The sequence below is a fragment of the Catharus ustulatus genome, chromosome 2 (genome assembly GCF_009819885.2).
Source record: "Catharus ustulatus isolate bCatUst1 chromosome 2, bCatUst1.pri.v2, whole genome shotgun sequence".
Lineage (NCBI taxonomy): Eukaryota > Metazoa > Chordata > Aves > Passeriformes > Turdidae > Catharus > Catharus ustulatus.
This window is the reverse complement of record NC_046222.1, coordinates 106571612-106598429: the sequence shown is the minus strand read 5'-3', so window position 1 is coordinate 106598429 and position 26818 is coordinate 106571612. Positions and strand designations below refer to the sequence as shown.

The 26818-nt window shown below is 40.4% G+C and overlaps 1 protein-coding gene across 2 annotated transcripts in view; it reads left to right on the top strand.

The window, feature by feature from the left end:
• Positions 1-3038: 3038 nt before the first annotated feature.
• The window catches only part of GEMIN8 (gem nuclear organelle associated protein 8), a 29794-nt gene continuing 6014 nt past the window's right edge, over positions 3039-26818 (top strand). Inside the window, exons 1-5 of one of the 2 annotated variants that reach the window (XM_033052755.1) lie at positions 3039-3125; positions 3872-3921; positions 4869-4977; positions 7491-7528; positions 10305-10728. In XM_033052755.1, coding sequence (XP_032908646.1) covers positions 7526-7528; positions 10305-10728 — 427 coding nt within the window. In that variant the 5' untranslated portion in view covers positions 3039-3125; positions 3872-3921; positions 4869-4977; positions 7491-7525. The remainder of the gene's footprint in view (positions 3126-3871; positions 3922-4868; positions 4978-7490; positions 7529-10304; positions 10729-26818) is intronic. The other variant, XM_033052754.1, reaches the window with a different exon arrangement.

Sequence of the window (26818 nt, the reverse complement as noted above, 5' to 3'; positions counted from 1 at the left end):
GGACGTGCTGCATTATGGGACACCATTGACAAAACTAATCAATAAAACCAAGGCTCCCCTGTGATGCTTCTGGCCCTCAGCCTGTGAGAGAGCTCATGCTGGAATCAATAGGAGCAAGACTTTCATCACAAAATCATTAGTTTTGAGAAAGAAATTGCAGGGGTATTCATTTCATTATAGGCTCAGTTTATATTTTTTTTGTTTCATGGGTGTAGAAAAAAATGTATTTACCAATCAAAAATTAATGTAAGACCTTCTCTACTGTTGGGTTGTGGCAGGGACCATGTAAGGGGGGTTCCTTTAAAAGCAAACCTTGCCAGGGTGATCGTTCTCCTCTGATAAGGCAGATTTTAAACTTATTTAATATCTACAGGGTCTTCCAAGGAAAAGCTCATACAACAGCAGATATCTTGTGAAGTGAAAGATTCAAAAGTGATTCAGGGAAAGTGATCAGGTGACATAGAGGAAGAAATTGGTTTTCAGCAGACAAGAAGTACTAATTTGACTATTTAAAAAATTTATATGATCAGAGGTTTATTTAATGTGGCATTTCTGTAGATCACATAACTTTTTTCGTCCCTCCAGACAATAACTGTGCAAGTACAAATATGCATAAATAAGGCAGCTAGAAGGAAATAAGCAAGAAGCAGTGAACCAGGAGAATGTACATTTAATAAGACTACCCAAAAAATTAGTATTTCAAACTGAAACATTACAAAACTACAAAATATTACAATACTGATTTCATTTTCAAAATCTACATAGCACCAGAAGTAAGACACTACTTGAAGTCTTTGCCTGAGACTGATAAGTTTAACAAAACCAACAGATATGCCATATCTTTGTGCAGGCTGCCCTGATGCCTTTCTCCCAGCAAAGTTCAGCAGTTCAGCTATAAAGCATGCCTTGATTTTAATATATATGCAACATAATCACCTATCAACATAATTTACTCCAACTAAAGATCTGCACAGTCCATCACAACTTTTTCTGTGAGTGGCCCATGCCAGTGTCCTCAGGAATGAAAGGGTAAGCATAGAGCAACTCTCTCTTAGTGCTTAGCCAGAACTGTGTCTTGATAACTAACAGATGCTCCACTTATAATATGCCTGATTCTTTTTTTAAACTATTGACTCTCCAAGATAACCTTGATGTGCTGCTGCCCACAGCCTTCAGCAGTCAGTGTGCCACATGTAAAAGCAGATACAAATGTGTGTGCATAAAGTAAGCCAAATCTGCCTCTAGGAATACACAGATCAGTGCAAGAAAAGCTGAAAGAATCTCTGAGTGCACTGTGTGCCCATCAGACAAACCATCAGGCTGATAATTGTAGAAAACAATTCTTTCTTGGAGACAGAGGCTCTCTATGAGTTTTTTTGCCATATACAGGGAAATGACAAAACACTTGGGATGCAGGACCACAATTAAAATCCACTGCAGTATGTAGACTCCTCAGCTCTGCACAGGTACCTGGCTCCCATAGGAAACTATACAGTGACACAATAGCTGGAAGAAAAGAATACATAGATGATGGAGAAGCCACTAGCATTTTAGAAGTGGTGACTTAGTGCTCTTAATATGCTGAAAATACGTTTACAATCTTCCATTTTTACCACTTTAAAGACGATCTTGTGAACTATTAAATGTGTAGAAACTATTCTTAAAAATAACTTTAGTATGGGAAACAAATGTAGAAATCTGCTATATGAATGAGACTCATTATGATTTTTTTTTTCACAATGGGCTTTTTTTAATTAAAGCAGGTAACAAAGGAAAGTTGTCTCAATAGGATCTGCTGAAATTTTCAGAAGGCAAGCAGCTAGAGCAGTAAGCACACCAGGAGAGCTGAAAAACAGAAAAAATGGGTAGATTTATTATAGCAGAAATATTAATGAGGAGAGGAGAGGAGAGGAGAGGAGAGGAGAGGAGAGGAGAGGAGAGGAGAGGAGAGGAGAGGAGAGGAGAGGAGAGGAGAGGAGAGGAGAGGAGAGGAGAGGAGAGGAGAGGAGAGGAGAGGAGAGGAGAGGAGAGGGAAGAGAAGCCCTTGTAACACACATACGAGTGTGTTACAGCCCATCCATGAGAAAGGCACAGACAATGGGGTGGCACGGTCTGTTGAGGATGCTGGGCTATTCAGTATGGTACAGCTGAGGGGTTTATTTACTATGAAAAAACACACAACAACATTATGGTATCAAGTAATAGCCAGCAAATTTAATATAGAGAGTGTAAAACGCTACACAGGGGAAAATGCAATCCCTGCTCTGCCAGCTATGACAGTCCCCAAGGGGCTGCTCATTCACAGTACTGTGAAAATACTGGTTCAGTATAGAACCTGAGCAGAAAAATAAGATATTAACTATGGAAAAAAATAATAACCAGAGGAAAAAATATAGCAGTGTCACACCATTTTGAGTAACTTGGTGAGCACTGTGTGTGCTCTGGGACTGGAGATGGCGACCAGGGATGAGGTGGGACAGCAGGAGCTTAGAACTTGCCAGAGAAGGGCAGTGGGGCTGGGGAAGGGTCTGGAGCACAAGGAGGAGTGGCTGGGGGAGCTGGGGGTGTTCAGCCTGGAGAAAAGGAGGCTCAGGGAGCAGGGGGACCTTGCCACTCCCTGAAAGCAGGCTCCAGTGAGGTCCCCTCTGGGTCTCTTTTCCCGGGTAACAGGAGACCACGAGATAATTTTAGCTGTGGCAGGGAAAGTTTATGTTGGACACTAGCAAGAAGTTTCTCACAGAAAGGATGATCAGACATTGGAATAAACTACCCAGGGAGGTGGTTAAGGAAAGACTGGACGTGGCACGATTTAGTTGACAAGGTGATGTTCGGTCGTAGGTTTAACTCGATGATGCCGCAGGTGTTTCCCAAAGTAACCCGTAATCCTGTGATTCTGTGAGCTCGCAGCGCTGTGCCCGTGAGGGGCCGGCGGCTCCGCGGGGCGGCTGCGAGGAGCGGGGGCCGGCAGCGCCTCCCCACAGCACCGCGAGATGGCGCCGCGGGCCCGGGCAGCGCCGGGCGGAAGCGGCGGGGAAGGCGCGCTGGCCCCGCCGGAACGGAGCGAGGCAGCGCTGCAGGCGGCTTGACGCGGCTCCGCTTGGCCGCCGGAGCCCCTCGCTGCCCGGGTGGGTGCGGGGACGGCGGTGCCCCCGCGCAGGCTGCGGCCCGGGGAGGGGACCGGGCTGAGGGGGGTGGCAGCCGGGGCGAAACGGCGGCGGGAGCGGGAAAGCGAAGGGCTCAGGAGGGAGATGTGGGAGCCCGGGCGCTGGCGGGGCCAAGAGCCGTGATTGTGGCACCGGGCAGTGGCTGTGGCAGCGGTGCGGGCGCGGGGCTGTGCTCTTTCCCTGCAGTGTATGGCCCGCGGCCTGAGGCGGCGGTGAGCGAGCTCGGCGCTCTGTGCCCGGGGGCAGCCGGGGCACGAGGCCTGTGCTCCTGGCAGCCCTTGGATGTAGCTGTGTGCCCTGTTCGCTGGGACCGGGGCTGCTCCTCGCTTCTGCGGGCCTTGCAGTCACTTGTTGGGGTCTGGGCACGACATCTGTGAGACCAGGAAATTACTTACGCCTTTAAAAACTGTTCCTGGAGAAGTTCCATCCTGTTCCTTGTTTATGACTAAATTGACCAGATGTATATGATAATTGTACAGCTACTGATAATTGTACAGCTTTTAGCGCTTTATTTCTTCCCTCTGGTTTTTGGCCGAAATAGCTTTTGGGTTTATGTCCTGGAGCTCAGAGAATAAAGACTCTCTTGGGGAGCCACAGTAGATTACACTGCCTTGGCTTCTGAGAGGGCCAAAAGATCTATAATACGTATACTAAAGTTTGAGAGCATTATTTTGCGTTATGCTAATTTGTTTCCTTTCCATTCACAGGAGTTGCTGCTGTTGTTTTAACAACATTGATGCGAACATCATAGTGATAGGTGGGTCTTCATACCACTCCTGTTGGGATGAGAAACAGCTGTAACCGTATCCTAAGTGCTGGACAAATCTTGTATTCACAGCCATTTGCAAACCAGAATGCAGTGTATAGGGTTGGGAATTTTTACCGCTTTTGAAGAGAAATAACTTCTGTTGCCAACTGTCCCAGCAATCACAGGCTTGTGTTTCTGCGTGACTGTAACTAGGGCACTTTGGTATTAAAGTAAACGTCACAGCAATGCACAGTGGTAATCTGAAGCACAGAATGTCAGATCACTTTTCAGATATTTCCCTCTTCTGGTAGTAATTCTGCATCAGAGTAAGCCCCAGAAGTATAAAATGAAATAGTGTTAATGGGAGGATGCACTCTATTGATGTTATGTTCACATTTTTTTAGCTAGTATGTGCTAAAGTGAGTTCAAAATATACAGCACAAAATTATGTTTAATCCCTTAAACTGTGAAATTTACTGCCAGGGGATTTATTGGAAACACCTGTTACTCATGGGGATTTTGACTTTAAATGCCAAAACCAGTTTGGAGATGAAAAAAAAAAAGTTTCTGAACTACCACTTGCTGAAATCAGGAAAAATGTACCTGGAAAAGTAATTCCTTTATGAATATGTTAGTGTCACATTTTACAGAGTATCTCTTACTAACCATTGCTAGAAACTGGATACTGAGTTAGGGTAGCTCTGGCCTGACTGAAGACACTTCCTTCAGCAGGGACCAAAGCAGCAGTGGGCACAGGGGCTGGTCAGTTGTCTGTTGTTAGGGGCATTTCCAATTCAACTGTAATTGGCTTTTTCATGAAAGCTTTGTATGAATGTGTTTTTTTGAAACCTGCTGAGTTTATTGAAATTCAACCTTCCTTTAATAACATATGATGTTTTTACCACAGTATCATGCAAGAAGTTAGTTAATCTTGTGTTGATTTTTACTGTGAATAGTGGAACCCTCACTGATCCTGCGCTGGGCTTGGAGTTGTCCCTGTTTCCTCTGTGTGGCCACACTGTCTCCAACACACCACTAGTCCCAGAGTGGCATTTACTTACCAAGTTATAAACCCCAGTGCATTGAGCTTGTATCTATGGTATGACACACATCATCTTAATTTCTGTTGACTCCAAGGGAATTAAATGCTGTCATTGCTTTGATCAGATTTATTTATTTTCTCTAATGCTCACCTGCCTCAAGCTGGTAAGGGGGACAGACACATTTTGATGAAAGGGAGTACATCCCTGGTTCATTATCAGTGGATAAATATTTTAAAACTGGGAAAAGGAAGTAGAAAAAATTTCCATCATTGATGATCAGTTTAAGAAAACAAATCTCCCATTTTAAATTGTACATTTGCTAGTGAGTTTCATATGTTCGGTTGGTCCATATTTCATTTTTAAGTATAAACTATAGATGTAGAACTAGTACATTTATTTTTTTCTGCTACTTGTCGTGTTTCATATTTTATGTAGTTTGTTTTGGAAGAGTAATTCAACTGAAAATAAACTCATTTTTTAATTTAGTGTCCTTGCTTGCAGCATTTTTATGCTCTGTTTTATATTTGTAGTCTAATGTTTCATAAATAATTTATGAAAATAATTAAAGTTTCTGTGTTTGGCAAAACAGGTTTTTCATATTTGGTAAACTAATACAGTTGGATGGTTTTGCCAGGGTTTTTCCCTTCCTTCCCCTTCAGAAAGCATATGCACATGTTGTGTATTAATAATAAAGTATCAGACTTTACCAATTACTGCTTTAAAAATTATTTACATTGAGATCAGTCCTGATTTCTGTTTATTCTGAAGCTGTTTCAAAGAAATTTTTGTCATGTAGGAATTAGAGTGAACATGAAAATTAAACACATCTACTTTTCTGAAGTGGAAAATGAAAGAATTGGCTATCATGGGCTTAAGTTTTTTAAGAATGAGAAAAGGATGTTATGGCAACCTTGACAGTATGCAGATGTATCTGGGAAAGATACATAAGGAAAGAGACAAAAAGTATATGTGCACATCGTGAGAGAGGAGGTGAAAGTTTTGAAGAAGGCAGTGGTTGGATGTGAGATGTTTGAGATGCACGAAGAGGGATAGCGCAGCAATCTTTTATGTATGCATGAGTTTTGAGTGTTACAAGTCACTGCAGTGTTTTGCAGTGATCTCAGTGCTGGGTTTCATTCTTCCTCCAAGTAGGCAGGAGAGAATCCAGTGACTCAGATGCTGTAGTTCCCTAATGCCTGAATCCGCAGCCTTTGCTGGCATGAGTTGTTATCAACTGCAATGGGAGTGCTGCTGTATGTAGAGCTTCTTGCAAACAGATGGGTGCTGCCAGGGGTTTATGGCTTTGAGCTTAGTGTGGGCTTTGGAAAGGACAGTCATCTGCTTTTGTGGTTGCTGCATGATTTGCTTTGGTTCGACCATTCCACTCTCCTTTCATGCAGTATAGCTTAAGTGACAAAAAATCGCTCTTTAATCAGTATTGTTAAATATGAGGCAGAACACAACTGGTCTATATGTTCATATGCATTTTGAAAAACCCTGGCTTTATCCTGGTATAAATCTACAACAGTTTTAAGTGCTGCCTTGGCTGCATTCCAGTGTTTCTGGGAAGAGCATTTGACCGTATCTTAAGAGTAGCAATAGGTAGTGTACTCTGTTTCTGTTGCCTTTCACTGGTACCTAAAATAAAGTTCAGGCTGAGGGTGAGAATGTCAGGAGAAATATGTGAATGAAGCAGCTAACCTATTAGTGTAATAAAGAAATAAAATAAAATCATATGTCATAAATAATAAAATAATTGTCCGATAAGAGGAGACTGAGAATATTTCTCAGTGATATGTACTGGTAAACAACCCTGGAAATGTTGGTAATTATAAATCCTGCCTGGTGATTATAGAGCTCTTGTTCTCCCTTTCTGCCCCCGCCCCCACAACCATTTTTTTCCTTTTTTATTTTTTTTCCTGTCCAGTTGCCCCTCTTCCTTATGCCTTTTCCTCACATTTAAAAAATGTCGTTGCAGCTTGAACTGATCCATATTTTCTTCATGGGAGGCAGGATCAGATGCTGGAGGGAAAAAAAAAAAAGAGAAGCAAAGAGAAAGAATGGACTATGTGGTCAAAAGTGCAGCACAGGTTAAACAGAAACCTCACTGTATGAGTGGAATCAGGATGGGTTTAATCATTTTATGGCAATTGCTTATTTTATACAAGTTCCTGTGCCGACACAGCTAAGAAGTGAGAACAATTTGTTTGGCTTTAATTTGGAGTATAAAAGTTGTGGAAGCATGAAGAAAGAGAGGAGCGATGGGAGAAATGTTCAGTTCCAGCATTTCATGCTACATTTTGTAGAAGGCTCCCTTTTAACTTTCTTACTGTAGTGGGGAGTTTTAAGGAATGGGATTTTTACTGCTGCTTATCACAATCTTTCAGTAAGAGATTTCAACTTGCCCCACAGAGAAGGGATGCTTAACAGCTGTTGGTTGTAGTACTCAAATATAACAAAAAATATATTCAGAGCCTGTGATCACCTTAATACATATATTTTTATGAATTTAAAAGCTACTCTTTTCTTTTCTAGTTCACCTTGATCATCACGACAACACGCTCCACGAGATGGTAAGAGGTCTTCATGGGTTTCTATGTGATAGCTTAGTCATGTTTTATATATAAAATGCATATAAATACTTCTATTCAACTGTGAGTGCAGACATGTAAAAATTAGATGAAAAAGTCACTAAATTGTCTTGAAAATAGAATTCAGATTACAACAATGAGTGATTTGTCTACTCCTGGGAAGACTCCAGAGAAATAACCGGAGAATAACAGAGGACTGATCATTTGCCTTAGATTTATAGCTTTTGTTTCCTTGAGGAAATCTCTTATTTCCATTTATTCCACAGCTGAAAAAGCACAGACACAGAATTAAGTGAGACTAAAAGTGTTCCTTTCCCTTTTCCACTCAAACGTAAAACATTTCTGTAATTTCTTTTTTAACAGATGTATTTTTAAAATTCAAATGTAAGAGTGATTTTCAAGGGTCGCTTTCAACAAAAAAAAAAACTCCTCACAAAAAGTAGTTGGACAAGCACCAGCAACACAGTTCTGTCTGCATGAACTGGCTTTTTGTCTTCTTTTCCATTAAATTAACAACTGGAGCTAGTCAGCCAGACAAGTCAACCAGCTTGATTCCAGGGCTTTCAGTAAAGTCATCAAGTTCCTTTTTTGAAACATTTTATAAGAACTGGAGATAATTTTTGAGCTCTGAAAGAATATATTGTCTTTTTTGCAGATATATAGAATGTAGGAGATACCTGCTTTTGTCAAGCTTCATGGTCTTCCAAAACTGGATTTTAAAGTATTTTAATATTTGAGGGAAAAAAATAGGCAAATGTTTTAAAAGTAACTTGCTAATGCATCAGATTTGATTATAGGACATTCTCATCTGTCTGCTGAAGGATGAGGAGTCAGTATGACATTCTTAAGCAAAGGGAAACAGTAAATAAAACATTGCTCATCCTAGCTGTTAGGTAGTTGGATGATTAAGGATGAAAAAATTCCATATGGAAGGCAGATGCTTTCCTTCTACCCACTCACTTTGGGAATCTTGAATTTTGGGAACTCCAAGTGCATGGTCTTGTAGCAATGCAGTATTAGACCAAGAGGAGAATAGCAGTCAAGTTTCATGTCCATTAATTCTTTCTTTTCAGAAAAGATTAGTTGTCTACACTTTTAAATCACATCACTGAGCTACACAGCCCTTCACGCACAGGCTGCTGTTTTTGATCCTTAAGGAGTGCAAGTTTGTTGTGGAGAGTTTTCATTATGTACTCTATTAGCTGAAGATATTTTGTTTCTGAGAGCACTTAGCAATGACCTTAAAAAGATGTAGCATTGATCTCCTATGGAATAATGGGCTCAATTTTCCAGAAGGAAGGGCAGCATGAGAGTTGCAATTATTATTCTGAACTCACTAGCATTTGCTTTATTGTCTGAGAACCAGAAAGTGAAAACAAATGTAAGTAAACTAAATAAACCTCTCTGGATAGTGTTAAATTAAAAGTATTTTTTAGGTTTGAGTTTTCTGTTTTGCCGTGGGATTTCTTTTAAGGGTACCACATGGTTCCAGTGCAGATCAAGAAAACAGACTTAAAGATTTTTGTCCTGAATGTCCTTAAAAAAAAGAAAAGAAACCACCTTAATAAAGGACTGTAAAAGTCACATTCATCTCTGAAAATGTCAGCTAGTTTTGCCATAGCTTTGAGTGTTTGCCAGAACATGGCTTAATTAAAATGTTCCTATTTAAAGTAGAGGCATTCTGTTTTACTCCAGATAAAAGATTTTCTATGGAAATTAAGACGTGAGGGAAAGGGAGAAAATAGTTGCTATTTAATTTACTTGTTCTAGGTCTAGTGTGCTTTATGGCTTTCTTTTTAAGATCCTCTATTATCCTGCTCTTTGAGAGTAGGATGAGGGTGGAGATTAAATGTATGAAGGGAGCTTAAGGCTACAGGGCCTGTGGGGCTTTGTAGTTCCTGGTGAAATCTGAACAGCATGAAACTTCTTTAAGGAAAGTTAGGATTAGCTGGAAGACAGGAGAAGGTGTGTTACACTATGCATCTTTCTATAGAACTGTTCTTCTCACTACTTTTATCAGTGGCACTTTATTGCCTCTTTTCATGTTTTGGTTGGTGATGTATACAAAAGGGAGATTTACTGGCAGCTTGCATTTGGCTAAATACAGTTCTGTTTTTGATTGTGGCCATGGTGGATATATGAACTTGTCTGAATTGCTGTTTGACCTTTTCTTAGAAACTTTGGCAGACACATGGAGGAAATACATTACTGGAGGAAATATGAATGCATTTTTTTTAATGCAGAGGAATTTTAATCTCTTGTGTTTTCTGTCAGTGGATTTGGAAGTCAGGTATAGGTTGTAATATCTACACCTTGGAATGATTCAGTTCTTATAACTCGTGTGAGTGTCTAAGGAATTGTGAAATATATCCACATGGCATATTTTCTAAAAAGAACTGATTCCCACTGTAGTAGCATGAACACTTGGAAAATACCTTCTGGACAGTACAACTTCTCTGTTTCTAGGTCTTCAGTGGTAGTTGTGTTGATGCCAAAACAGTCTCTTGTAGGAGTAATGAGGTGTGGTACAAGTGCACTGTGCTCATACATGTTGTTTTTCAAATCTCCATGTTCTGTCATAGCTAAAGGATGACAGAAGATTAAAAGGCAGCGTTGTGCTTGCATTTAGTTGCTCCTCTCAATTATTCTTTGTTTCTCTCTCTCTTTATACCTTCTTTTTGTGGGGGGAGCTTTAGTGCTGTGGTGGGTGGTTGATTTTTTTGTATTCTTTCCCTCTCCCCATGTGTTTTGGCCACAGGAAGACACCGAGCCATGGTACTCTCAGAAAGTGTACGCGAGGTACTGGAGGCACTATGACTTAGCCATGCGCTGGATGCGCAGGCACCAGAAAGCCTACAGGAAAGCCATGGAGTGCTTTTATCACCTGCCATGGCATCCTGCTACAGCCTCTCCAAGCAGCCACTACTCGGGTTGGGATGGGAATGATCTCCCAGATGTCAGAGTTCCTTATCATGGGGGAGCTCAGGAGTTCGCAAGTGGCTACCAGGAGAGGGAGGATGCTGATGAGGACTCCGAAATGGAAGAGGATGCTGAAATGGACTCTGAAATGGAGGAAGATTCTGAGTCTGAAGGGGAGATAGAATATGACTTGAGTAACATGGAGATCACAGAGGAGCTTCGCCAGTTTTTTGCAGAGACAGAGAGGCACCGAGAAGAGCTGCGTAAGTCCGTGCTTGTTCTGTGTTTTGTGGTGTTTGGTGGCCGTAACACTAAGTACTGGATGGCTTCAACATTTACAGGTTTTGTTAAAATTCACAGAAATAGGCACTGCGAGTGAGCAAGCCAGCTGACTGAAATAGGCAGAACTGATGGGTGCACTGAAGTACCACTCATTAGAAATAAGTGTCAGAACGTGTTTGAAAGTTTTTGGTGAGAGAGAGAAAATTATGACTGCAAAAAGGAGAATAACACTTTTGTCCAGAAGACAATATTAATCTTCAGTGCTGAGGGAAAAAAAATGCAGAATTTTTGTGGTTAAATCTAGTTAATGTGCTATGTATCTGAGGGGGGAACCCACAGGAAATGCTTGACTCCATCACTGAAGCATGGAGTAAGCCTCAATGTATTTTATAACACAGAGCAGCCATTTTGTTTGTTATTTTTTGGCTAACCTGACAGTAAAATTTCATGACCCTTTTCTTCCCCCGCTGCGTCCTCTTCATTCTGTACACTACCAAGTTTCTGTTTGTTTTGCATCTTGATCTGGACCCAAGTCTTTTGTAGGGAATGTAAGCCAACATTTTAAGATTTTTCTCAGGTCTTGAACCTCAGAGGTATTTGTAATCTTTGTTTCTGTGAAGTCCTTAAAACAAGTAAAGGATTATGCTGTAATTTATTAACACTTCACTCATATACAGACATTGCAGATAAATTTATCTGTTTTAAGAAAGCAGCGTGATAAAAATAAATTTTCTCACATTAATCCAGTAGAAAACACCCATAATGAATGTTTAATAGAGCTTTCTCTGCTTCCCTGAAAGAAAAAATGTTCTAAAAATGTATAATAAAGGCAATGATTGGAAGGGAAAGGAAAAATGGCTTAAGTTCTTTGATCAGCAGGTATCAGAGGGTGAGCTGAAACAGCTCCGTTTTACTTCACACTTTTCATCAGTGTGATGCACGGTTGATTTAGGTAGCAGAGGAAAGTGAGTTAAGGAGCTCTGTGGTAGTGCCTGACATGAATCCCTTTCTCAATGTGCTTTTGCAGAATCAGCTTGGTGTTCTCTTGGAATGTTCCTTTGATGAGGTACATGGTGCTTTAAGACACTGGGCTGTTTTTGGAATGCAAAACATTTTCTTTGGATTTATTTTCACTGTTATGATTAGTAGTGTTTAAAGGTATGAGTGATTAAACGAGTGATTAAAGGTGGTATCCTGGAAATTGGGAAATCAGGACTTAGAGATGTTCTCTGTTGCAAATATCCTGTATGACCTTGGTATAGCTATTTAGTCTCCTCCTGACCCCTCGCTGGCTGCTCTTGCTAAAAATATTATTTGATTCTTTATAGTGAGCTGGTGAATTGGGAAGAGGATTGTGACTCAGAATACAAATTTTACTTTTGGTCCTTCCACCACAGCAGTGCTTGGAGCCTTTTGGAATAATTTGGTCTCTGCTGTGTGCTGTGTAGTAACCTAGTTCTGGATGAGTGTAATTCCTGTGCTTTGGTGGCACTACTGCAGATCTTCATGCAAATTCAAGCAGGCTCTGGTCTTTCACCACTGTGCATGCCTCAGTTTCTTTAGTAGCTTCCCTGATAAAGTGAGGATAGTACTAAATAAGCATCTATAATTTCTCAAAGCATGAAAAAGTAAACAAGTACTTTACTTAAATGAAATTTAAAAGTGTCATGGAAATCTGGGGTGAATGGTGCTTTCTGTATGCTAATTTTGTGAGTAATTAAAAACACAATGTGATATTGTTTGGAAATATTTTTTTCTTGCATGGTGAGGGAAAAGGAAAATAGAATAAATTTTTTGTTCTGTCACAGTTTATCAAGAAAATAAATATAAGCAGCAGGAGGAGGGGAAAATAATTTTTTCCCTGATGGTGTGGAAATGAGCTGGTATGGAGACCGTGTTGAAGGCAGTACGACTCTACTTTAAGGGGTAGTTCTATTAATTTTCCTGATTGCTGTTTATGAACAAAATTAAATTTAGAGGTTCATTAAGCCGTGATCCATAATGATGCTATATAGTATCTTTCATACTTTGTTTAACAATTGTCATTCCTTACTGATGCTTGAGAAGATTGAGATAATGCATCTGCAAAAGAAGCCCTCAGTTACTTGAGTATTTTCTCTTAAAGGCCTTTTCATTTTAATCCCAAACTGCATGTCCTGAGCGTGCCTACCTTAGGAGCAGATTTATAGAGAAACTTGGGTAGCATAAACCTCAGTAATGCCTGAAATTTACACCTCCACATAAAGAGACATTTGTAAGGGTGAGGCGAGAATTTTACATAGCCTTTAATGCAAATGAGATTGTTTGGGTGTGCCCCAGGGGAATACCAGTAGGGACCTTGAGGATCAGTTAAAGTAAAAGCCAGTCCTTACGGAGCATTAAGGGGAAGACTTTGTCTCATGTGTTCTTCCTCTGGCATCAGTAAGGGGCTCCGGGTGGAATTCACAGCCTCTGACCCCTGCACCTTGATATTCACTTGGGAGAAGACACACAGTTTGCTCTTCTTTTAAAAGCAGAGTTAGATACAGACTTATGGGCAGTTTAATGAAGTGTGGGTCTCAAGGGAACTCGCTTGCAGCAATGGGGCACATAGGATGAGGAATTTGGCACATAAGGAAAAGCATTCCCATCTTTGTGAAGTATGACCTCCATTCTTTTGGTGTTTTTCTACCTGTCCAAAATCAGGAAATACTACACTGCATTAATGCATCTATTTTGGAGATGTGCAGTGAGTCTTGATTTTTCATGTGAGATATACCTGGTTCCCACACCTGATCCACAGATGTCTCATTAGAATGTAGTAGGATAATCAAATGGATTAAAAGGAATCCTAGCTGATGTCAGACTCCTCACTTATAATGCCGGATCTTGAGCTTGCTGGAGGTAAAGGATCAGAGACATCAGAGGATAAGATCTTGCAAACTGTAACTGTGAAAGACTTAAATAGGTCTGAGATGTAGGTGGGAATGAGATGACTCAATCTTGGAGGTCTTTTCCAACCTTTATGATTCTGTGGCTCTGTGAAAGGCATTTGAGCCTAGATGGTGACATACAAGCCTTAATGCTAATTGCAAAAAGAAAAGCTTCAAAGATAAGAAAGATGTTGTGTCAGACTAGCCAAAGAAGAAAACTGAAGTTTTATTTCATTTCTTGGTAGCTGCTACAAACTTGAAAAACAAGCAGATTTCTAACTTCTGTAGGATTTTTTGTTTTGTTTTCTCAGTGGGCATTTGCAGTGATAGGCTGATTGCAAAGCAAGGGCTTTAAAACTGGCAAACTTGCTGCATGATTTCACACCTCTGCAGTGATACAGTTCACAACCAACCTCTTTTAAAACAATCTCTTTTTTTTCTGTATTTGAAGTCACATCAATTTCTTACTAGTTTTTGTATTTGTATCGTGTTGTGGTCAATTACATGTTTCTGGAATGCCCAGAAATAATTATGGGCAAAGTTTTGCTGAGGCTGTATGAACTCACACATACTAATAGACTAAAAACTTACCTCATATTTTAGATAAGTGGTGCATTTGGTTAAAACCCTTAGAGACAGTTTTAATTCCTCTTCATTTGTTTCTTCATATGCAATCGTAATTATATAGTGATTCTCTCTTTTAGACGGTTTTCTTGTCAGGCTAGTCTGTCATTCTGGTTCTTCATGTAACTGGTGATCCAAGTATGCTGTGCATCTTGGGAATGTTTATGGTTGCATTTAACTTTTCCCTCTGGCAGTTGAAAAGCATGAAGTTGTTTTCCTGGGTTTCCATACCTGTCAGACCTAGGTATGGTAGCAGATTCTTCAGGCATCCGATGTAAAGGACAGAAAGCAGTAAGTTGCCTTTTGACATTTGCAAGAATTAAAAGAGCAAAAGCCAAGAAAGGAAGATTCACAACCCTAACAGTTTTGTAAATTGTCTAATTGTACATATTTATTACACTTTTAAATTTAGCTTTGAAACATATAGTCTGTCCTTATACCATTTTTCTTTGTTTCCTTTTGCTTGTAAGAGAAAATCACTGCTATAATTGAGTGCGGCATTGCAAGTACTTTGAGAACCATTCTGTAGCAGTTAACAGAACACAGAGAGGATCTTTTATTTTAAAACAAAGAAAAGCAAGGGAAAGTACCATCATGTCAGTTCATTACCGAAGGATAATAGTCTGTAATTTGTTAATCCTCTGACTAGTTTTTTCCATCAAAGCCTCTGTTTGTATTGCCCACACATAGCCTCCAGCTTTTCCCAAAAATAATGTCTCAAATTTTTATATGCTAGATGGAAAATATTTTTTTAGAAATGAACGGAAATGGTGAATGAAGATGTTTGTTTCAAAACTGCAATCTGTAGGCTTTTCCCCTTAGGTTTCTTTTTCTCTGAAAGATGATAGTTGCCACTGCCTCTTCTGTGGAGAGGAAGTAATGGAATTTTCCATGTTTTGTAACTTGTTTGAATCCTACCAGATCCATGAAGCTTTTGGTTTTGTTTAAGGCCTGCATGCCTCTTGGAAAATAGAGTTCAAGTCAGGGTTTTTGTCACCATGTTTTCATTCTTTCCTTCATTTTTGGTAAATGCTTTTTCCTGTTTTTTATCTGCCTTTTTCTTTATAAGACTGTAGCTCAAATTCATGGAACTACAGACTGCTGGTCCCCATCTTTTCTTTTTCTTTCTTCTTCCCTACCCTAAACTGTCCGAGCAGTGTGGATGGTTAACTTATAAATACCTACTCAACTTCCCTGTCTTTAATAGTCTTGGTTGACAAACTTTTTGACAAACCAAAAAGCCTTGTTTGGCATGAACTTCAGCCACAGTCTGTAGAAGCTGAGTTGCTGAAGTTTCTGAGAAATGCCTGTGAAATAAAACCACTCTCTGCAATATGTGTGGGTGCTTGAGAGATGCTTTTGAAACAAGTTCTTTCATGAAATGAAGAAGAAATCCGAAAGTTACTCCTTTTGTACCACATCTCTGATTATGATGATTGAACCTTTTGTTTTGTAACAGCAGACTCTTCTCAAGTGCATATACTGTGTCCAGCATAGAGGCTGTGTTACTCACTACTGGAAGCCAGCAGTTGAGAAAATGCTTCCTTACTAGAGAAACAAGGAAAAGTGCCACAATTTTCACTGCTTTAATATTGAAAACCAATATCTACTTGCAAAATTAGAGAGTCTGGAGAGCAAGAGTTGGGCACAGTTTTATGTCTGTTTCATGACAGAGGGTTATCTTTATACAAAGTGTATCAATTTGTAAAATATTGTCAAAATGTCGTTGGATCCTATGCAAGAGATAGAATTTGAGCTTATGTACATTTGCTCTGTGAACCTATGGCTTGCTGCTGCAGGAAGTAGTGGAACAGAGCCATTGGAAAATTCGAGGTACTGCTGAGGAAACTGAGCTATGTGCTCTGGAGTGTTGTGGAGTTAGTACATGTACCTGGAAATTATATATAAAGTCTTTCTTATTTGTATGTGCCTCAGGCTGAGCCTGTTTGACAGTGTTGACAGCCCCTGAAAGTACACAAGAGCAAGGCTAGGCTTCTTGTTTTCTGCTAAGGGATGCCACAGGCTTCAGCTCCTAGGTGGCATCTGGGGATTCTGTGGACCAGGCTCCCATGGGTGGAGCTGGGACCTGGAATGCCAGTTCCCTATCTGCCAGTGGCTGTACTGCTCTTAGTTTTTTCTAAACATGCTGTGGAGTACTGGTATTTGAGCTACAGCAGATTTATAGCTAGGTGTGTGGGAAAAGAAGCTCGTGATGTTCATTGTGACTGTAGTGTAGATGTTGCTTTAAGAGGAATGCCAACATGTTGAACACCTCTACTTCCTCTTACATTTGATGGAAATGAAGGTTTTTCAATGTGAACATTTGTATTACACTTCAGAAACCTGTGTTTGAAGTTTTCATCCTTTTTTTGTCTGCCTGTTTGTTCCTCTTGCTGCAGTGAGACAGTACATACACTAGGGGGCTTGTTGAGATTCATTTTATTCATCTTTCTAAGGGATTTTGAGGACCTCAGCAGGAAGAAAGCAAAAGCCTCAAGTGTTAGAATAATGACCAATATGATCTAAGTGTTCTTTATAGAACTTCTGCTTAACTGTTAACTTAGATGTCATCCCTGTGACAAAAATGCATCTTGTTGACATCTTTGCTGAACAAATACAGAATTTGAGCTACTCTTTCTCCCAGGAAGCTATTATCCCTAAGTTATTCATTACTCAGTAAGAGAAATCTGGTAATCTTGTATTGTTGCTGCCTTGGTAAATCAGTAATGCAGTAAAATTCCTTCTAACTGGACTTGTCTTGAGGATACAGGAGTAAAAATGGGAGAGACAGGTCATTGCTCCTCTCAGCTGCTCTGTCCCTCACCATCTGAGATCCATTTGATACCTGTTTCTTGGTAGTCATGGGTTGCAGGAGGATCCCATGGAAACCAGTCAGTAGCTTTCTCTGATTGATCAGCCACTGGAACTTCCTCTTTACAAAGAAAATACATGTGGTAATTCACAGAGTGTCAGTGTCTGGTTTATGTCCATGAGGTTTCCAAGGATTGAAGGTATTGCTGTGACATACTTGGGCTGCAAAGTTTTGGCAAAGAACCAACAGGTGGACTTGACCACAGGGCTGAGGCTATGTGTGGAACAAGGAATCCTTCCCCAGTCTTGTTATAAAAGCAAAAATTCACTTCAGAATGCTGTTATGGAAGATTGCTTCATATAGGAACAGTTTGGTGTGGGAAGATGTGAACAGTACTTACACTCAGAACTGGTGCTGGTAATTTTTTGAAGGCAGGTTTTCCTGCTTGGTTATTCCATTAGCATCTGCAGCTGCTCTGAGTGGCTCCTCTAGTCTCCTCTTCATTCTTTGTCCTTGCAGGGAAGGCTGTGAAAGCAGCTGCAGCTGCTGTGGAAAAGAGCAGGTGAGACCATGCTGGCAGGCACAGCTCTAGGGAAAAGTGGCATTAAAGCATCTCTGTGCTAATCACTCAACTTGGGCAGTCTGTCTTCACAGTTTATGCACTTTACCCTAAAATTCCTCAATTACTGATTCCATCTGGGTACCACATGCAGCATTTCTGGATTGCTAAACGATCTTACTTTAAGGAGAGCTGTGTCTCAGTTCTCTGCTGATAAATCTGAATTCATCTGCTTTTTAGTGTGATACTTTCAACCTTGAAAGTGGACAGTGACATTGTGGGCTACAAAGGGTTTTCTAACACACCTATTTTGGTGTTGTAGAAAGAATGTTTAAAGTTCTAGGGTGTTCAGCACCAGAGTGAGTAATAGTGAAAAGCAAATGCCAGAAAGCAAGGGAGAAATGGATGTAATGATGATGTCTTCTTTCTACACTCATGACATACAAAATCTGCTGAGAAGCTGCAGCAGAGCATGGCAGCAAAATACCTCGAGTGTTCTGCGTTTTAGAGCTCTCTGTCATAAAGCAAATCCCCTCTACAGACATATTTACTTGGAGACATGTAATTTACCCTGGCTAATTTTAATGAGGTGTTGTTAATGCCAAGACTTCCAGAGGCACCATTTGCTTTTCAGCATCTCTTGCTGTGCTTCAGTTTTATCAGAAGCATCCACATGGAATTCACATCCTTTTGTCATTAGGGAAGTGTGGGTGCTAGCGTGGCAGAAACTGACAGTTCAGTTCCATCTGTCTGGGTCTTTTCAAAACTCATTTCTCTGGATTCTAAAAATCAAGTGAGAGACACAGGCAGAGGTTGTCAGGCCACCCATCTCAGACTTGGGTGGCCTGTACAGACTTCAGTCACAGCCTTGGGTGTGCCTCTTAGAACTAGATCTGCAAAAGCTTTCAAAGTAGGTGGAATTCAGAAACAAATATTCCAAATAATAATCTTTGTCTTCCACATATGGCTTCCAGGAAGAAAAAAGCTAGTCATACCCAAAGGATGATGGATCTTAGACCACAGGGATACAAGGGGACATTGTCCTTCTTGTCTTTTCCAGTGAGAGGGTTGATCATCTATGCCACCGTGTGATGTCATCTGCTGGGAAGCTCATTCCAAGGAACACCTCCTGCTCTAGGAATTTGTGTCCATTTTCTGTTTATTTAGACCTTTAGTACAGGGGTGATAGCACTTCCCTGTTGCTCAGAGAAGTAGAGAAGGTTGATATGGCAACATACTGAGAAACACTTGTGCTGTAACTCTCTAAAGTACCCAGTACAGAGCAATCCAGCTGTTCATCAGTGTTACAATTATTACAATTGTTGCTGGCCTCCAAAGTGCCCGAAGCTGTTTATGTGACTCTCAGAATTTCCCACAATATTTTCAAGGAAATATGTTGAATTTGTCAGATCACTGCTCTGGTACACCAAAATCGTGGAGGTGAAGTAAAAAAAAAAAAAAGGCTAAATATTAAATGGATATTTTTACTGAAATAAATAACATGGGTGTTACACCATTGAGTGTTATTGTTCACATTTAGCTGGATAAGAATCTCCTGGGTTTAATTTCATTTGTAGTTGCTGAAGTGATTGTGGCTCTAAAAGTCAGCTCTGCATTCACAGAAATTGTAGAAACTTTGCCAAGGAATGTAGGTCTCCAAAGAGTGTGCTGGGCCTCAACTTTTCTGTGGGTTAAATGCTGAAACTAATGCTGCTGTTCTCACTTCGTACAAGCCTTGCAGAATACCTTGATTTCTAGAAGGTCTTCAATTTCTGCTGTGGTTGCTGAACAGAGCGTTGACAGAATCACTCTAAAATTCATCAGTTGTCATTCCCTTGGGATTTTTGGCCACTGGTAAATGTAGAAGTGTCCAGACTGTGAAGATTGCATCATGTGCAACATGCTGGTGGAGGAGGTGTTGAGGTGGTAGATTGCAGAGCAGCTGGCTGGCTTTGGAGGAGAGCAGGAAGAAGCATCTGCATTTGTCTGATCTCTGCATTGCTCACTAGGTGATGCTGGTGACGTATAGGGGTTTGTATTCTCTGCTTTTGCATCCTTCCCTTGGCATTAGGTACTGACCTCTGTCATAAGCAGCCTGTCTGACTAGATGGGCTTTGAGTCTGGTGGCTCTCCAGTCCCTGCAGTGTACAGTCTTCATCAAGTCACTGAAATATTTCATGTATGAATTATCCTGTTGAAGTGACAGAGCGGAGACAGGGAGCTCCCAAGTGCTAAGAAGTACAACTTAACTTTCTGACAAGTGGGATGCCAGCTGTCTCTCTTAGAAGAGAGTGCTCAGATTTGTGCTCCAGCACCAAATCCTGGAACTACTTCTGAAGTCGAACATTCCCATTTTGTGGTAGATATAATAGATGCACATCTGCAGGTTTCTTCTGGCGTATGTCCCCATTTTTTTTGTGTGTGTTTTTAATACTGGGCATAGAAGTTACCCTGATGGGTTCAAGTATATTTTATTTAATTTACTAGTGGGGTGAAATGATCAATGAGAAATTTAGAAGGTCAGAGATAAACTTAAATTTTCAAAGTTACCCCTCAGCCCTTCCTTCCAAAAATTGTGATACGTTTCACCAATTCCTTTAGTTTGACCCTTTTGCCAGATGTATCTTTCCAAATGCTTGTTCAGGCAGCACATGTAGTTTACTAGCAGCATGGCGAAAATGCGTATTTACTTGCTGAAATTAATTTTCTCTGGATTAGATCTGGTTATTTAATTCTGCATGTCTGTGGTAGTACTGAATTTTGGACCTACCAGTTAACCTGCCAGTTAAGGGTCAGTTCATAGCCTGACTATAATTCCTCCCAGAAAATCAGCAACATGGTGGCAGGTTGCTCTCCAGAAAAATGTTTTTCAAGTGTTTTTGATAAAGTAGCTTTCTCATATCAAGCAATAAACTAAACTTGAATTCAGCACTGTAGTGTGCCTGGAGCCAAGAAAGAATTTCAGTGTAAAGTTCAAATTTGTGAGTTTGATCCAGAAGACTGATCAGGACACAGGCTACTTCCTTTCTTTTTTTCCTGAAAGCACCGAAGCTGTCCAACGGCTCAGTGCATTGTGAAAGGTGTTCTTCCAAGTGCAAGTGTTTAATTTCTATTCAGGGCACACATAAAAAATAATTGTGAAACTCATGTTTCTTCAGTATTCTGGTTTGCCTTTAAAGTAGCACTTTTATTTTAACATTTCCTTGTTCAGTCTCCTCAGACTGCCATAAATGTATGTGAAGGCATCGTTATATATAGATTTAAGTAATCCTTCTGTTTACTCTGGCAATGTTGTCTTTGTCTGGTGTCAGCATTGTTGCCATCAGTGACAGATTGGAGTTGTTTTGGGGGATGGGAATGCAGAGTCAGCTGGTCTGTATTTAATCTTACTGAAGTAGACTTGATCCTTACTAGAGGCAGCTGCCAGTGCCTGATCCTGTTCTAATTTCTTAGCAGTGGTCGGTCAGCAACTTCCTATCGCTTTAATTCTGTCAGATGGCACCAGCATACAGACACCTTGGTGCCTCTGGTGTGCTACAGACCCCTGATTGCACAGGGTTCACCTCTGTGTTTCCTAGCCTTCATCAACAAATCCCTGATTATGAATTGCATTTAGAGCAATCAAAATTCTAGAGCAGGCGAAGTTCCACCAACTAGCTGATTGTTTCATGTTCATGGGGTTTAATTGTTTCAGTGCATTTTCTGGTTGGGCTAAAAATATTCCTTTTTAGGGGTTTCATTGTGGAAGGTAATAGAAGAAAATAAAAGAAAGGTGATCTGATGTTTAGCTGGGCAGTAACCAGTGTAGCCTAGTGCTAGTGTAAACATGGACGTGAAGGCTTATATTGTTTTGGTGTAGGATCCCTGGCAATTTGTTTTGGAGACCACACAACAATCCTTGTTTTTTAATCCCATTTCTGAAACAGAAATTGGCTTCTTTATTCTCCAGTTAGCTGTATAACTTTCTGCCCAAATAACAAAATAATGTCAGATAATTAATTCTTCAAAGTGTTAGATTCATCTTACAGTGAGACATGTGGTTAATTCACTTGAGAGTGATACATACCATTAAGTAACAAACCTAAAAGTGGAGCACCTTAGTTCTAATCTCACTTCTTGGTTTCTATTCATTTTTATTTCAAAGGTAGTTTTTCTCCACTTGCTGTCTTGGTAGGTCGTTTTTTGCCCTGTTTCTATAGAGCTGGCCTCTTCAAACTGTGCAGAAGAATTGGATTAGAGTGAAAGAGAAGGTATTGGAGTACATCAGATGTGCAAAATTTGTTTGCTGTCTGTTTAGACAGCCTGTTGCAACTGTGTCTGAGGGAGTGTGCTCTCTTACCTGGGATTATTTCTGGCTCTTGGCAATAGGTTTCAGTTGGGCTGTGCTTCAGTAAACACATCTTGGTGCCAAAGCCAGGCCAAGCAATACTTTTTCCCAGACATTCGCTCCTGCTCTGGTGTTTTCCAGGGCATTGAACTGTATAGAACTAAATAGAATGTGTTGAGATTTTGTTTGTTTGGGGGGATTGTTTGTTTTTTGCAGGATTCTTAGTGTTACCCCTTAGACAATTGTAGCATCATCCATGAGGTGCCTGGGAGCTGGAGCACACAGCTAAGGGAGAAGCTGGTATTGTAGCTGAGGAAAGAAAAATGTCCATGGAATCATGGTTTCAGACTGCCACAAGCTTGCCAAGGAATTACATCTGCTCTTACTTCAAAGCCTGTCAGGGAACATTTTCTTTTTTTTTGGGAATATTGCATTGCTTGTAGATACATGTGGTGAAAATAGTCCATTTCTTTTAACTCATTCTCTCCTCAACTTGCAGATGGAAACTTTGTCAGTGTAGATATTTGGGGTTTTAATATCCTCAGGATTTTTGGTAGTTCTCTTTCATGATCATCGTGACTGGTGACTGAAAGCTTAACATTGCAGGCAATTACTCCCACCAACAGTAATTTTTATTCCATATTAGTGTTTTCCAGTCAACTAGAGCATTTGATTTTTCTGTATAGATGAGACTACTTGCATAGTAAGATAGTGCCTAGCTGTCTTTGAAGATCAGACTTCTGTTAAAAATGGGAAGGGGAAAGTTACATGATGTCACAATGGGGAATCCCTTTGTCACATCTTCTGAAGCAAAAGTTTTATATTTAAGAATAGGTTTTAAAAGAAGTCTGTTTTCCCCAAGCCAGTTTATAGCTAGAATGAGGCTGGTATAAAATCATCATTCTGCTATAAAATCATTATCTTACAGTAGGCTTCCACAATTTCAGTAAGTTAGTGTTTCATAGTAACTTTCCAGCAAAGCAAGAGCACACTGTTTTTAGCAACCAAGAATATTTTATCTTTACAGATGTGGGAGTAAGTCCCAATTGTTTGTGTCTTGTAGACTTCCACTGTTAGAAACTTGTTCTGCAAAGCTTTGCACTGATAAAGAGTAGTACTTGAGCTTCCAGCCCTGTGGAAATCCAGAGCTCTGCAGAAATTAAACTCATTGAATATCCTGTGTACAAATCCTGATTTAAATCCCTATTTTGGTGGAATTCCTTGAGGCAAAGATTTTTATTTTTTCATGTTATGCTCAGTTCATTCAAGTATGGGCACAATAAAATGGTCTGATTCTATCACCTCAAAAAAAAACTCTTATGTAGATTTATGGTGAAGGTATTTAGCTTTTCCAGGAAGATGAAGAAGCTGGCATTTTGCATGGAGAAGCCTGTGTGGGCTGAACACTTAACACAGCAGATAGGCTCGTGGGAAGTGGCATTCAAAGAGAGAACTAGGAGTTTTTAATCAGTAAAAATGAGTAGTGGTTTTAACTGTTAGTGTGGGCTGCTCAAGATTAGCTCAGGTAGCATTTAAGATTAAAAAGCTCACAAAGTGCACATGCAACAGTAACAGGAAATAATTCATCATTTGAAATAAGCAGACAAATATGTGAACACATAGGTCAGTCTGAAATCATGGAAAATTAAAAACCCATCAAGCCTGGAGAAAGTGCAATATTTCCTTGAAGAATAATGTGCTAAGTAAGCAAGCAACTGGAAGTCAGTAATGCCATTTAACACTTGGGAGGAGCAAGCCTTTGGTCTCTTACCATGCATACTGTTGTGTGGGGCAGCACATGGCAGGCTGCTGAGTGTGGGCACCTACAGACCTGTGGGGAAGAATGTCTGTATAAGAAATGTTGTCAGATGGCATATGTTCACTGGCTGCAATGAGCTGAGGGTTGGATGTATAAATACCGAGAGCTAAAAATGGTGCAAGGAACCACACAATGCTGGGTATGAATCTTTCATTAAAAATCTGACATAGATAATTACCCTCCCTTCTTCAATGTTCTTTTAATGTTGCAAAGTCTCTCCATGGAGACTTCTTTCTAAATAAGGGAATTTATTTGGGTTTTGGTTTTGAAGTTGTTTATTTTCCTTGATTGGTTTTGTTGGGTTGTTGGTTTTTTGGGTTTTTTTCCTTTTAATAAGAAGAGGATGCATTCTGGACAGGATTTTTTTTCTTATTACTACTTAAGCTTCTCGAAGGATATTACAAAGAAAGTAAGAAATGTAAAGTGAATCAAACTTCCAAAAAGTGTGACATTTTTCCTTTTATAAAATAGGAGAAACGAGGCATCTGAGTTTCTAAGGACCTATGGGGAAAATAACTTCTGTCTTTGGTCATAGTCTTGCTGCAAGTAAGTCATTTGTGTGGATATGAAGGCCCAAATGCAGTGAATGGCTAATACCCTAGTTACTGTCTTCTGCTTTTGGCAGTCCCTGAACATGGAGGTAGATGTCTGTATTTTATTTGTTCACTTTTCTTTTCAGCTAGTACACGCCAGATAAAATGTCATCCATAAAAAGTGGGAAAAGTGGTGAAAGGAGAAGCAGTAATCCAAAACTTTCTTTCATGAGGCCTAGAATTACTAATGATGGCCCAGGAATGTAGCATGAGTTAGGTAGATGTGCTTGTTTTGGCTGGTGTAGAGTTTATTTCCTTCATAGTGACTGGTATGGAGCAGTGTTTTGAATCTGAACTCAGCAGAGGGTTGAATATATAGAAATGGTTTTGTTATTGCTGAGCAGGGTTTACACAGTGCCAAGAGCTTTTCTGCTTTTCCTACTGCCACACTGGTGAGGACCTTGGTGATGCATGGGAGATTAGGAGGAGACACAGCTGGGACAAGTGACCCCAGCTGACCAAAGGGATATTCCACACCATCTGACATCATGCTCAGTATATAAAGTGGGGGGAAGAAGAAGGAAGGAGAGGGCATTTGGAGTGATGATGTTTGTCTTCCCAAGTCACTGTTGTATGTGATGGAGCCCTGCTGTCTTGGACATGGCTGAATGCCTGCCTACCTCATGAAAAAAACCCCAAGATAAAACCAGAGGGGAGCTTCCAGCAGTGCTGCCTCAGCTCTCTGCCTGCAAGAATGAAAGGCAAAGAACAAGAGTTTTGGGCAAGAAAGAGCTCTGCCTGTGCAACCCCGACTTTAAAAAGCCCAGCACCTGCTGGCCCCCGGTTCCATTTCTGGATCCAGCATCTTAAAGAGACACTTCCCATTTTGGGCACAGATAGATACAGAATACAGTAACCTTTTGGGTTACCCAGGACACTGAGTGCATGACAGAGCTGGAATTTTTTTCTTCATGGTTAAAGAATTCTATTTACTGTTTTGGAAAAAGATATCCCAACTGGTTTTGGCCAGGTAACAGTGACTTCCCAGCAGAGCTGGACTTGGTAGGAATATGTTAATTTTGAGAAGAGCTTCAAGAGAGAGAAAGAGCATCTTTGAAAAGAAGTGGAACTGACCAACTAGGAGAACGTCAGCAATGCTTCTCCTTTGTGTGGGAACCAACCACCACTGCAGCTGCTGCCTGCCTTGTGAACGTTTGCAAAATACTGTTCTTGATTGGGGAAAGCTTGCCAGTAGTTGAAGCTGCATGCTGTAAAAGAAAGCGTGTTTATTTTAGTCTGTGTGAAGTGGAAGGAGGAACTGCTTAGGATTGTGTAAAAATTACTTGTTTTACATCTATAACTTGGCAGCCCAATGACTTGTGAATTTGGAATGTGAAACTGATCTGAGAGTGAGCTGGGGACTTCATTGCTGCAGGCTGAGAATTAGTGTTTTGATAAACCATGCTATCTGCTTCATGGATGAGTATGTGTTGCTGCTTCAGAGAAATTCCGGTTGTCTCCATAGGCTTGGGGTTATAGACAGTTTGTAATTTTGTTTGTATTTCTGTTGTCAGATTCTAGCTGTCAGCTTTTTGATGAAGAGGTAGTTGCACATTTGGCTCAAATTGTACTGCTTTGTATTGTTTTTAAAGTAAACTCTGAGGTAATGGATAGAATACAGACTGCTGGAAACTACTTCTGCTTCCCAGCCCTTGCCCCACCAAAGAAAGTTTAGTGTGCATCTCAACAGGACAGTACTTTCACTGTTATCTATTCCTTATGTCTGCTTTTGGCTGGAAATACTGCTTTTTGAAAAGCAGTAGTTTACATGCTCATTTAGTTTCATGACTTCTTTCCTTGATAGTCTGTAAAAGCAAATTATGCTGCCTGCTATGAGGGTGGTGGGAACACTGGAACAAGTTGCCCAGAGAAGGAACTGTGGATGTCACATCCCTGGCAGTGTTCAAGGCCAGGCTGGATGGGACTCTGAGCAACTTGGTCTTGTGGACACTGTCCCTTCCTGTGGCAAGGGGGTTGGAGTAAAATGATCTTTAAAAGGTCCCTTCTAGTCCAAGCCATTCTGTGATTCTGTCTGTGTCTCTGGAGTTTGTTACAGTAGTATCTCTGCACAGATAACTGATTTGAAACTGCAGTGTATTCCACACAGCTGCAGTGGTATTACCAGCAGCAGCTGTCATGTTCTGTGCTCAGATTCAGCCTTTGGTGCAAAAAACTGTGGGTCCCTATAGCACATTTCTGTGTCCTGAGCCTCTGCTTGGATTCTAAACCTGATTTATGTGTCTAAAACTCTGTAATACAGTCACTCTGGGATTTTTTTTAACCAGTAGCTATGGAAAGTAGAAGTCAACTTAGAAAGTTAAGGACAGTATATTTGATTATTATAAAGTTAAACACTCCAGACATACATCAGGTAATTCTGAGAATGGAATTTAAATTGGTATTACAATTTTGATTGCTACAATTA